The 12,393-nt window shown below is 45.1% G+C and overlaps 1 protein-coding gene across 3 annotated transcripts in view; it reads left to right on the forward strand.

Annotated features, from left to right (window-relative positions):
- Positions 1-11,628, forward strand: part of KCND3 (potassium voltage-gated channel subfamily D member 3) — a 214,533-nt gene extending 202,905 nt beyond the window's left edge. The window contains exons 4-8 of one of the 3 annotated variants that reach the window (XM_032155007.2): positions 1,487-1,588; positions 1,965-2,054; positions 3,786-3,842; positions 5,003-5,250; positions 5,999-11,628. In XM_032155007.2, the coding sequence (XP_032010898.1) occupies positions 1,487-1,588; positions 1,965-2,054; positions 3,786-3,842; positions 5,003-5,250; positions 5,999-6,200 (699 nt within the window). In that variant the 3' untranslated portion in view covers positions 6,201-11,628. The remainder of the gene's footprint in view (positions 1-1,486; positions 1,589-1,964; positions 2,055-3,785; positions 3,843-5,002; positions 5,251-5,998) is intronic. The other 2 variants (XM_058439466.1, XM_032155010.2) reach the window with 2 other exon arrangements.
- The last annotated feature ends 765 nt before the right edge of the window (positions 11,629-12,393 follow it).

Raw genomic sequence — 12,393 nt, forward strand, 5'->3', positions numbered from 1 at the left:
AAGCTGCATTTTTTTAAACTAGCAAGAAACCTCTACCCAGTCCCTTCTCCCTCTCTCAGTCTCATTCCTTAGTCCTTTCTCTTTGGCTGTGCTACTGTCATAGTGACAATGATTACAGTCATTAGGAAAGAGAAGGGCAGCCAGCATGTGTAATGTGTTCAGCTTCTCCCTGTGCAAGCAGGAGAGATGAGCTTGATACCATGCAGCCCTCCTGCAGTGGACCTTCTCTGCTGAAAGTTTCCCAGGTTGGAGCTGGGGAGAGTTTCAGTTGTCCTACTTAAAGCCAAGTAGTGTATAGAAATGTGTCCTATCCTCCCTTCTTATGCACACCCGGTCAACTCTCACATGTAACTATACTCATTCCCACTGTCATGCGCAGCAAAATAAATATATATTAACATATATACATGCGGTCAGGCGCGGTGGCTCACGCTGGTAATCCGAGCACTTTGGGAGGCCAAGGCAGGCAGATCACCTGAGGTCAGGAGTTTGAGACCAGCCTGGCCAACATGGTGAAACCCCATCTCTGCTAAAAATACAAAAATTAGCTGAGCATGTTGGTGGGTGCCTGTAATCCCAGCTACTCAGGAGGCTGAGGCAGGAGAATTGCTTGAACCCAGGAGGCAGAGGTTGCAGTGAGCCGAGATCACGCCACTGCACACCAGCCTGGGTGACAGCGAGACTCTGTCTCAAAAAAACAAACAAACAAACAAACAAAAAACACCATATACATGCATGAATCCACTCCCAAAGACAGAAATACAATTGTAAATGTGTTTTATTAACTTAAAAAATCGAGAACCTACTGTTTACTGGGGGTACATCAGTAAACAAGGCAAAAACTCCTGCCCTCAAGGAATTTACATTTTAGTGGAAGAGAAAGAGAAAGTATCAAGATAAATATATAAAACATATATTTCCTTAGTAATAAGTGCTAAGAAAAAAATTGCAGAGGAGTTAAGAAGCATTGAAGAGCACATAGGCACACTCCTTGCTTTTCTCATAATTAACTAATATTTGGGGACCTACTATATGCAGAAAATTGTACTGGACCCTAGAGGAGAATCAGGGCAGCTAGCACATACACTCCTCTAAGGAGTTTGCAGTTTAGTTAGAGATAAGAAAACTGAGTAGCGCAACTGAATAGCACATGGCATTTTGCAATACTGAGTAGATAAAGGTCATGAAACCTTTGGGAGAAGAGAGCTTGGATGAGTGATATTTCTCCTGCCAGGATTATACCCGGGCTGGAGAGATGAGTGGAGACTCCTGGGAATTCTGACCCAACCAAACTATACAAAGTGGGTACACAACGTCTCAGACCCAGTCCCTGGGTCTGTAACTGGAGATGCATGAGGTTGGAGAGAAACAGCCTCATCCCCTTCATCAGGTGTCACCTGGGAAGCCAGCCTCACAGCTTCACCAGGCTTGCTGTCTTTTTGTACCATGGTCTCCCTCATTCTTTTATTATCTCTGCCAATCACAGAAGGCCCGCCTTGCCAGGATCCGTGTGGCCAAAACAGGCAGTTCGAATGCATACCTGCACAGCAAGCGCAACGGACTCCTCAACGAGGCGCTGGAGCTGACGGTAGGTGCCTAGAGGACCTGGGCTGGGGAACATAAAGCGGCAGATGGGCTTGCTTCCTCTTTCCCGGGACACCAGCCCTCCCACCCCAGAGCCCCAGTATGAACCCCAAGGAGGACATGTTTCCAAACTTTCCCCAGGTAGCAGCCCCCCATTCACACACCACTTCCATAGGATTATCACCACTACCCCTAAACCAGATTTAGACCAAGGGCCCCTGAGCCCAAAGCCTAGCATATTCAATGCTGACCCTGAAATTTGGTCAAATAAAAAAAATTTGATTATTCTATTGCCCTTTGACCTTTAGTGGAGAAATGAAGGAGCTGGAGAGGGGAAGAGCCACCAACTTTTTACTCAATCTCTCTTCCTTTTTTACTAGGGCACCCCAGAAGAGGAGCACATGGGCAAGACCACCTCACTCATCGAGAGCCAGCATCATCATCTGCTGCACTGCCTGGAAAAAACCACTGTGAGTCCCAGCCCATTGCCACCTCCTTTTCATCGCTGACCCTGACCCTTTTCTAAGGCTGTACTCACATCTTCACTCTGGGCCAGAAGTCAAAGTCTGTCCCCTTCAGATCGAAAAGGTAGTGATGGGATCTACTGGCCCTCAGGTGGAAGACCCTGAGGAGTGGGGCAAGGTCACCAGGGTGGGAGACCAGCTCTGTCCTGCAGGAGCATTGAGGAGGCCACTCCCCCGGCCTCCCACACACTCCTACACTCATCTCCACGGCCCATTTCTTGATTACTGAGGACTTAGGCGTCTGCCTATCAGTTTCTCAGTTCTGACAGGCATCACCCTTCAAAGCTTGGGCTGAATTTGTATAGAACGGTAGAGAAGAGTATTGATTTCTGTCCCACCTCTGGGGCTGGGTTGATGCAGCCTGTGGGCCCCTTGGCTCCCTACATCCTCCTGCAGACAGCGTGTGAAGGAGGCAGTGCATGTATTTCTCCAACTAGGATTCAGAAGTGCCACCCCTGCCCCCACCCCTGCCCAGTCACCCTGTGGTTCTCAGGGAGTCCAGATGCTAACAGGCTGATTGTTAAAACAGAGCCATGGTTTAGGGTGCCACAGCTGGAGTGTGGAATGATGCTTGTGCCTAACCATCAAACTGAAAGGAAGGGCAGTAGGGCCAACCCTGGACCCTTGGCAGAAACTGCTAGGAATAGTAGACAGGGAAGAGAGGTCAGGGTAGAAAAGCCAAGGAGAAACAAAATGAAAGCCTTCCTCCTCCTTTCTAGAACCTCCTCCCCAAAGAGTCTACAGTCAGGGCTGAGTACCCTAAGGAAGGAACTTCCTAATTCTAGATGTTCCATATCCTGGCCTCCCAGATGTAGAGAGAATAAATGTTAGATGACTCCTTTTTTTTTTGGTGGGGAGGGGGGTGCGGGGCTGCAGGGACAGGATCTTGCTATGTTGCCCAGGCTGGTTTTAAAACTCCTGGCCTCAAGTGATCCTCCCACCTCAGCCTCCCAAGTAGCTGGAACTACAGGTACAGACCACCATGCCTGGCTTCGATGACTCTATCTGAGCCAAATGTGGACACTGTGGATGGCAGTTGAACCCAATAAGGACTTCCAAAATGGGAAGGTGCTCTGCAAACCCTAGTTACAAGATTTATAATCAAGAACGTATATTCATATCTAGACTTTCTCTCAAAGACTCTGAGCTTGCCAAAGGGATAGGCCCGGACCCAACTGCCCTTTCCAAGTTGCATGTGCTGGGTGGAATGTGTAAATTGAAAGGATATGGGTGAAAATATTTGGGTTTGAAGGGCTGGAATGTTGGCATTAAAGAAATGAGATTTTAGACTTGAGGGATGGAATGCTGGCATTGAAGGGATGGAATGCTGAATTTGAGGGAAAGAATGTTGGATTGTGGGGGTGAGATATTGGGATTAAAGCTCTGGAATGCTGGATTTTAGGGGAGGAATGTTGGACTCAAGGGGTGGAATGTTGGGGCAGGAGAGGCAGAATGTTGGGATAGAAGGAGTGAATGTTGGGGTTGAGCAGGGTCCTGTTGGGGCTAAAGGGTGGAATGTTGGGAGGAAGGAGGCAGAATGCTGGGAATGAGGGGTGGAATGTTTGACTCAAAGGGTGGAATGCCGGGATCAAGAGATTGAATGTCAAAACTGGCTTGGGAATGCTGGAATGTACAATCAATGGTGTTTTTATCTTCTATTGGCATGTTGTCCTGTAGGGGTTGTCCTATCTTGTGGATGATCCCCTGTTATCTGTACGAACCTCCACCATCAAGGTATAACTTTTTAAAAATTCAATTGATGTTTTTCTCTCTGATAATTCTGAGTCTGTGGATTCTCCCCTTTTTACCCCCCGGCCTGGTTCTGTGCATGTGCTGCTGATTCTTCTGGGGTTCCTCCTACCTCTGCTGTCACACCCAGCACCAGCTCAGGCTTCCAGTTTCTTGTGCTGAACCACCCAACTGTCTTTCTAGTTCCCTCTTTGGACCTCCCAGGGGCATGGAAGGGGTGGTGGAACATGGCACCAGTGCTGGTATCCTGTGAGTCTCCATGTGCCACATCTCTCTGTGCCACATCCCAGCTCCGTGGGGACTCCTGGTATTTGCCGCCAGTCTGGTCTTTCCCTGAACTCTGTTTTCATGCCATTTCTCTTCAGACTTTCTCCTCACTCTGGCAGCCTTAGCCAGACCATCAATGCCATAGATTTGTAGTCACCTTGGCCAAACAGCCATTTTTTAGTTATCCTGGGTTCAGCTATACCCCATCCCAATGGCCTCCAGTCAGGAGATAGTTAGCAATCCCTTCCCGTGCTTACACTTGACCTAGGGAATCCTGTGCCTCCAGGTATATTAAGGACTCATATCCCATAATCAGGTGGGGAAAAATAATTAAAAGAAACCCTATCCCTGACAGTTTGCCCCACTGGCCTTCAGGATCAATGCTCTCCCAATTCTGTGAATGACCCCCATGTTTAAAAGTTTTTGTCACACCCTTACCTGTTAAATCCAGGAAAGACAACCTAGCATACCCACTTCCCACAGTCAGTGACTCCTTATCTGCCACCTCTGGCAGATCTTGTACAAAGCCTGGAAAGTAAAGTCCTTGCTTCTAGCTGTGATGATGCCATTGAATTCCTCTGTGTCCTCTATGTCCCTTCAGCTCAAAGCTGTAGGTGAAGTATATGTCACATCATGATTTCACAACTGCAGTCCCTACCCTTTGAGCTGATGGCCAGGGCTGCCAATATGATTCTCTTTCTGTCCTCATTGGATGCCCATGGGACATCACCCCTCCTGAATGCTTATCTGTCATCCGGGCAGCTGGGAGCCCTTCCTTTAAGGTCCAGAACAGAGACAGGCAGTCATACAGAGTATAGGGGCTTACCTCTCTCCTCCCTACCTCCTTTTCCTACTTCTTCTCCTTCTGCCTCCCGCAGAACCATGAGTTTATTGATGAGCAGATGTTTGAGCAGAACTGCATGGAGAGTTCAATGCAGAACTACCCATCCACAAGAAGTCCCTCACTGTCCAGCCACCCAGGCCTCACTACCACCTGCTGCTCCCGTCGTAGTAAGAAGACCACACACCTGCCCAATTCTAACCTGCCAGCTACTCGCCTGCGCAGCATGCAAGAGCTCAGCACGATCCACATCCAGGGCAGTGAGCAGCCCTCCCTCACAACCAGGTGGGTGGCTTCCATCCCATCATCCACAAAGGCTCGAATCATCCCATTCACAGAATTAGACAATCGCAGCATTAGGAGAACCTTGAGAATCCTCTAGCCACTCCCCTTATCTAATGCATGAGCCCCTCTACCTTCCTCCTTTCCTTGCAAGGAAACCCAAAGGCCCTTCATATGCTGTTGGAGTAGGTACTATAGCAGCTTAGGCTGAAAATAGATAACAGGGAAAAAAAAACAACTTTAAAAAGAATTATATATATACATATAAAATAATGTGTCTCTAGATACACAAAAATGACCTGATCTGGTACAAGGAATGAACCAACCATTTTCTCGAGAAACAGTTTTCATATCTGTGTTACTCATGGCTTATCCTAGGTTGATTTGAATCCCAGAGACTGACTTTTCCCTCCCTGTCTGCTTATATTTAGGCCACTTCCCACTACCTCCAAATGGGTTGCAGAGAATTCAGGGAATGCAAATGCCAAATGCCACAAATGATAGGTAAACAATCACTGGTGGGGGTGATGTACACTCTGCAGTTCAAAGCCTACTATACACAACTTGATAATTGCTAGTAGTTTGGGAATAATAATTAGAACGGATAATTACAAGTTGATTACAAAAGGCAGAGATAGAGGCACAACAAAATATCCTCCTAGTTACCATGAGCAAGAAATGTAGGGGGTCAAGGGAGCTTTGGGATGCTGGCCAGCAGGAACCATCATCAACTCACTCTTTTCTATCCCAGTCGCTCCAGCCTTAATTTGAAAGCAGACGATGGACTGAGACCAAACTGCAAAACATCCCAGATCACCACAGCCATCATCAGCATCCCCACTCCCCCAGCGCTAACCCCAGAGGGGGAAAGTCGGCCACCCCCTGCCAGCCCAGGCCCCAACACGAACATTCCTTCCATAGCCAGCAATGTTGTCAAGGTCTCCGCCTTGTAAAACCACTGGACAGAGGGCCAGAGGGGGTAGTGGGGAATGAAGGGGACTGGCATGTTGGTGGGTGGCCACTGGGACCACTCCCTCCCTCCTTTCCCCACTATTTCTGCCTGCCCCATTGTACCCCTAGCACTGAGACTTGTGCCTGGAAGGAAAAACAGGTAGCAAAGGGGCACCTGAGGTTCACGCTGCTAGCGTGGACATAGCCCTGTGATACTGCATCTCACTGGGGCCAGAGGAAGGGAGGGAGGGTGGGGGGGTCAGGGATGGGCCAGGAGATATAGGCTATGTGCCAGGACATGGCCTGGATGGAGGAGCCTCAGACTCAGACCAAATAACAATCGTTTCTGGAGACCCCAGTGAGGAAAATACAAGACCAAGAGCAGCAAAGAGGCCAAGTTGTCACAAGCAAAACAGAAAGAAAATATAACACTGTGTATTTAAGCACCTTTTTCAAGGCTCTTAATGGATAATATTTATTCATGGGAAAAGGTGGAAAACAAAAACACCAACGGATTTTTGTGAAATGTTTTTCTCCATGGACCCAACACCTTTGAACCAAAACAATGCATTTTGTGAGGGATTTTTTTTTCTCCTTTTATAGCAAAAGCTTTTAGGCTAAGAAGTCAGTTATTGCTGAGTTCTCTCTCCATTCCCCCAGGTGGGTGAGGTCAACTGAGCCTGGGCCCCCACTGCCCAGCTGACCTGCGCAAAGCTGCCAAGTGACCACACGGCAATCCTTACCCTTTGTCTGTCCCTGTCTCCCTTGTCTCTGTACCTCTGTGCTTACCCCTGGCTGTTTCTATGTCCAGCCATCTGTCTCTACCTGGATCCCAATGATCCTGAAACACATCAGTAAAGCCTTCTTCATCACTGCCACGCACAACAGACTTGTGCCTGGGAGTTCTATCTGTGTGAATGCAACTACAGAGGAGGAAAGAGTGAAGCAAAAATTGGGAGAGTTTAGGGGTAAGGGAAGTCTACCTCACAGAACAGAGGTGCTTCCCTTGGGGTTGGAACCACTGGTGTTTGCAGTTTCAGTTTCTGGGAAAGAAAGGGAATGAACAGATTTATCACACTGGAATCTTGAAAAGGCAAATCGCCAACACCTGAGACGCGGTCAACTCTGGTATGTGCCAGTGAGGGGAGAACGGAAGGACCCAGGGATCGCAGCCTCAGCTGGTCATTATGGCACCTTGCTATAGACCCTTCCTCCAAGACCCACCATAAAGCCCATCCAGAGCCCTTCCAAAAGGCCCCGGGAGTAGTTTCCTCCAGAGAGGGCAGTGGTACGGGGACCAAGATTCCTCTGACTTATATCACACCAGAGGCAACTCCCACACAGAGGCTGTGGAAGGGTAAGCCTGTGTGCCTCAAGAAAAATGCTTCAAAGCAAAAGCAAGTAAGAGATTCTAGATGATTCTTACCTGCTATGAAAGATGACTTGATGTCTGAAGAGGCTTCGGCCTGATCTCCCTGAAGATGCTGAAATGGGGGAGAAGCCTGATCACCTCTGTGCAAGCAAAGGAGTGAAGATTATTTCTTGAACACCTGGACAACATATCTGTTCAACTAGCTTGCACCCTGGTGGAGCTGGGGGCAGCATTTCTGGAATCCTCCTAACCATTGTTCACTGCTTATAGCAGAGTAGGTGGGCCTCAGGGTTAGTGACAAGTCCTTTCCTGCCCTTCCCAACACCCAGCCACCTTGCTGCAGTCTCTGTAGCCTGGACTCTGAAATACGTGAGCTCCTCGGGAGCTGCCTATCCATCCTACAGCTTAGTGGTTAGCTGTTTAATTGTAGGCCAAGAATTTCTCTCCCCACCACAGCCATCTAAATGAGTTTCACTAGCCAGGAACCTAAAAACACCCTTCGTGGGCTTCCCTATGATCCCAGCTCGATTGACCCTGTAGGCTCAAAAGGTTTCGAGGTGGCACCTAACCAGAATGTGGGCAGAAGGCAGAGGAGAGGGAGCCTTCTTTCTATCTTTATTTCCTTATGCTTATCCTCATTGACCACGGGCTGAGTTCTTTCTCTGGGTCTGGCCTCAAGGATTTCCCCTAATGTGGGAATGGAGTGGTTCTTGCCCTCTGAGCTTACAGACTAAAGGCAGAAAAGCTTTACAACTACAGAGTACATGTGTATACACACAACCAACCTAATCACATCAGAGAATACATACTTAAATCAATTCACTTCATATACACATCTCATTAGAAGACCAAGCTAAACTTCACTTAGAGGGCAGGCAAAGGACTAGAAAAGAATTTTTCTCTTAAAGAAAATGAGTACTAGAGCAAAATTACAAGTGTCTAAGTATCTTAGTTATACTTCATAAGATCTGAGTGGGGTAAGAGATAATAAAGCGGTAAATAGGGCCGGGCGCAGTGGCTCACACCTGTAATCCCAGCACTTTGGGAGGCCGAGGCGAACAGATCACCTGAAGTCAGGAGTTGAAGACCAACCTGGCCAACACGGTGAAACCCCATCTCTACTAAAAATACAAAAATTAGCCAGGCATGGTGGTGGGCCCCTGTAATCCCAGCTACTTGGAAGGCTGAGGGGGAGGATTGCTTAAACCCGGGAGGTGGAGGTTGCAGTGAGCCGTGATTGCACCACTGCACTCCAGCCCAGGCGACAGAGCAAGACTCCGTCTCAAAAAAAAAAAAAAAAGAAAGAAAAAAAAAAAAGGAGGTAAATTAGAACATGGTTGCATACACATACAAACTTCCTGTGGTGAATTTAAGAACAGATCATTACAGGGTTAGAATAGTGACAGATTCAACAAAGGATCTGTTTGATAGGGCACCAAGTGAACATTTTACTGGTTCCCACAAAAATTAATAAATGTTAAATATCATGTCCCAAGCAATTTCCCATGTTTTTTTTTTTATTGGTCCTAATCAACAGAATGTTTTGTGTTCCTTCCACTTCACGTTCAGAGCCCACATCATGCCACTTCCTAAAAGACCACTAGACTATCCCCTTTTTCTCCATCCTCCACTGTAGCCTTAGCCAGAGAAAAGATTCAGCTCACTTCTGGTCCAAAAAATGTCAACCTTTGGAAAATGGCTCATCTACATAACAGAACACAGCCAGATGACACTGCTAAAGGGTATTGTAAGAAAACACAAGGTCCAAAGTATGCTGAATCGGTTTCATAAGTCTAATTCATTGGCCAGTGACTGAAAAACCAGGATATTAGGATTTTCTGGGGGCCAATAGCCATGACCCTTGAGCTTTCATAGTTCATGAACCACTTTGACATAATAAAAGATTCCCAAAACCACCTATTCCATTCAGTCCCACTCAGCATTAGGAGGGGGAGGACAAAACAAACAAACCTAACAGTTACATTCAAATGTCAAATGAATGTGAACCTAGAAAATGTAGTATTAAGAGCATATCAGAACTAGAAAAGATTTAAGAATATCTAATTCATTTTACAGTATAGAAAACTGAGACCCAGAAAAATTAAATGACTTGTTCAAGGTCATGCAGTTATTTAATGACAGAGCTGAGACCAGAACACAAGTCTTTTGACTATTAGTCTAATGCATTTTCTACCACACCCACTGCCTCTGAGAGCAGTGATGCTTTGGAGAAGATCCATCAAAGAATCCATACTGTAATTGGAGACATAGTCTTATATGTCAATACGTATATGTCAATACTACTTGGACACAGCCCTTGGAAATCACCTGACTGTACCAATACAAACCATACTTTGGAAACCACCATTCTCTGGGTAGAACCATCTATGGACTATCAATTTTGTCAGAAATCAGTGAACAAGTGAAGAGTCAACTTTTTTAGTCAAATTTATTTTCTCTTCTCAATGAAGAGAAGACTAGGACAATGACATTTTGAAGCATACCTTTTATACTCCTTGTGGTCCTTATGACAGTCTGTGATGGTAGTAGGTAAAGTAGCTAAATCCTTGATTCAGAGAGGGGAAAACATGTGAAAGAAACTGAATGATTTATCCAAGTTCACATGGCAATTTAGTGGCAGAACCATTATTGCAATCCAGGACTTAAGACATCTTGTCCTAGGATTTTTCCTCCACATTATATTGCACTGCTCTGAGGCTTGCTTATATTTTTAATACCCGGATTTCCCGGGTGGTGACTTGGGGGAGGGAAGTATTCAATTCAGAACCACCGTGAACCAAGATCTCTAGAAACAAACTCTGTACTACTTCTCCTTCATCTCCTATTTTCATAACTAGTGCCAAGCTCAGGACTAACTGCATAGACTCCCTTTCAAAAGACCAGTAGACATTCTCAGTGACAGTTGAACACATTAGCTTACAATCACACAGAATTTGAACAGAACTTAAAGTTGACAGTTAATGCCCATCTATGATTAACAAAAACGTCAACTTGTGGATATGCTGATGATTTTATCCAGTTTTCAAAATATGATTCCTACAGTTCAGAATATCACTTATTAGATTGTAGACAAGGAAAGTGTACATTGGGACATTATGTACTTAAGAGTTTTTCCTTAAGTTTTGCAGAGGAAGTGGTTGAAAATTGAGCTAACACTAGATTTTGAGGTTATTAATGAATTCCAGTTTTCCAGTCTCTCACTTCAATTACCAGGTAACTATAAGGCAAAAATATCCCAATGCTGTGAACTTAAGGCAATATTCATTTCCTTTCTACACTACTTGGCATGGTAACCATGACAAACTTTTATTTTCTCTTTCTGATTTCCTAATGAAATCTCATTACTTGCAAAGCTTTAAAATGACTAGATGAAGGAAAAACATTGTTATGACCCATGACCCTCGGAGCCCAAACAGCACCATGAAGAGCATCATTAAAACTAAGAGAAAGTGGCTATCAGAAAATGAAACAGCTTTAAAGGGGTTCCTTTTAAGTCTTGTTTTCTATTCAGAATGTTCTGTGTTTTTTCTCAAGTGTGGGAATGACATTTATCTTAGCAGGTTACTCAACTACACTGGATGATGTCACTCTAACCAGTGTAGGGCACTGACCCAAGTCCTGGGGGGCTCCTTGGACCAATGGACTATTTTACAAACCTGGGAGGTGGGAGGGATGGTATATTTTTGATAATCAGACATTCCAATGTAATGTTTTCCTTAGAGGTCACACCCTTCCCCCCATTAATGTCATCGTGAGATACATCAAGTGTGTTCTTTTCTATTTTCGTATAATAAATGGGCTTTGCTTATCAACATCACAATGGCAAAGAAGAAATATACTGTACAAAACTGCAGGAAGATAAAACATGAAAACTTTCTATGAAAAAAAAAAACCCTTGAGTTTCCTGTCGTCTTCTTTTGAAACTGTAGTGCATATGTTAAAACATGTATATCATTTACAGTACTGAGTCGTGTGCCACTGCTGTACCTGATGTATCCAATCTGGATTAAACAAATTATGTGCCACAAACCCTAAAATGACTGTTTCTTTGAATACTGATTCTCCTTTCCTCCCAAAGGTGCTGGTATATACTAGAAAATACAATAATTTGAACACAGATTGGCTTTCTACCTTGCTAGAGAAAACTCACAGAATCTTAGGAGGGTTATTAAAGGCCTAGTGTAATCTTCCCACTCCATCCCTCAATGTAAACATAAACAACTCCTCTATGATATCCCTGATGGTTCTTGCCTGCTTGTATACTGTATTTGTGGATGCTCACTGTCTAACAGGTAAAGCATTTGATTTTATTTATCAACAGCTCTATTTTGAACACTGACCCCATATTATTGAAAGAAAATCTGACTTTATGTATCAGTACTGGTTTTGCTGAGTACCAAGTTCTCAAACTAAAAAGAAAACTCAGAATTAAATGCTGTGTGGGGTATTGTAGAAAGCTTGGGAATCAGATGGTGGAGATTCAAGTTTAAGTTCTAGCACTTAATTGTGACTTCACATCAGTAACTCCCTCTTGGCTTCAGTTAGTTTCCTCCTGTTAAAAATGGAGAATTAGAGCATAGTGGCATGTGCCTGTAGTTCCAGTTACCTGGGAGGCTAAGGTAGGAGGATCCCTTGAGCCCTGGAGTTCAAGTCCAGCCTAGGGAACATAGTAAGACCTCATGTCTAAAAAACAAAAAACAAAAAATGGGGATTGGATTGGTTATCTTGGAAATCTGTTCCAAACTTAACAATTCTGACTTAGGTGATGAGACCAACCGGCAGTCTGTTTCACAATTGGCAAT

The sequence above is a fragment of the Hylobates moloch genome, unplaced genomic scaffold (genome assembly GCF_009828535.3).
Source record: "Hylobates moloch isolate HMO894 unplaced genomic scaffold, HMol_V3 SCAFFOLD_5, whole genome shotgun sequence".
NCBI lineage: Eukaryota > Metazoa > Chordata > Mammalia > Primates > Hylobatidae > Hylobates > Hylobates moloch.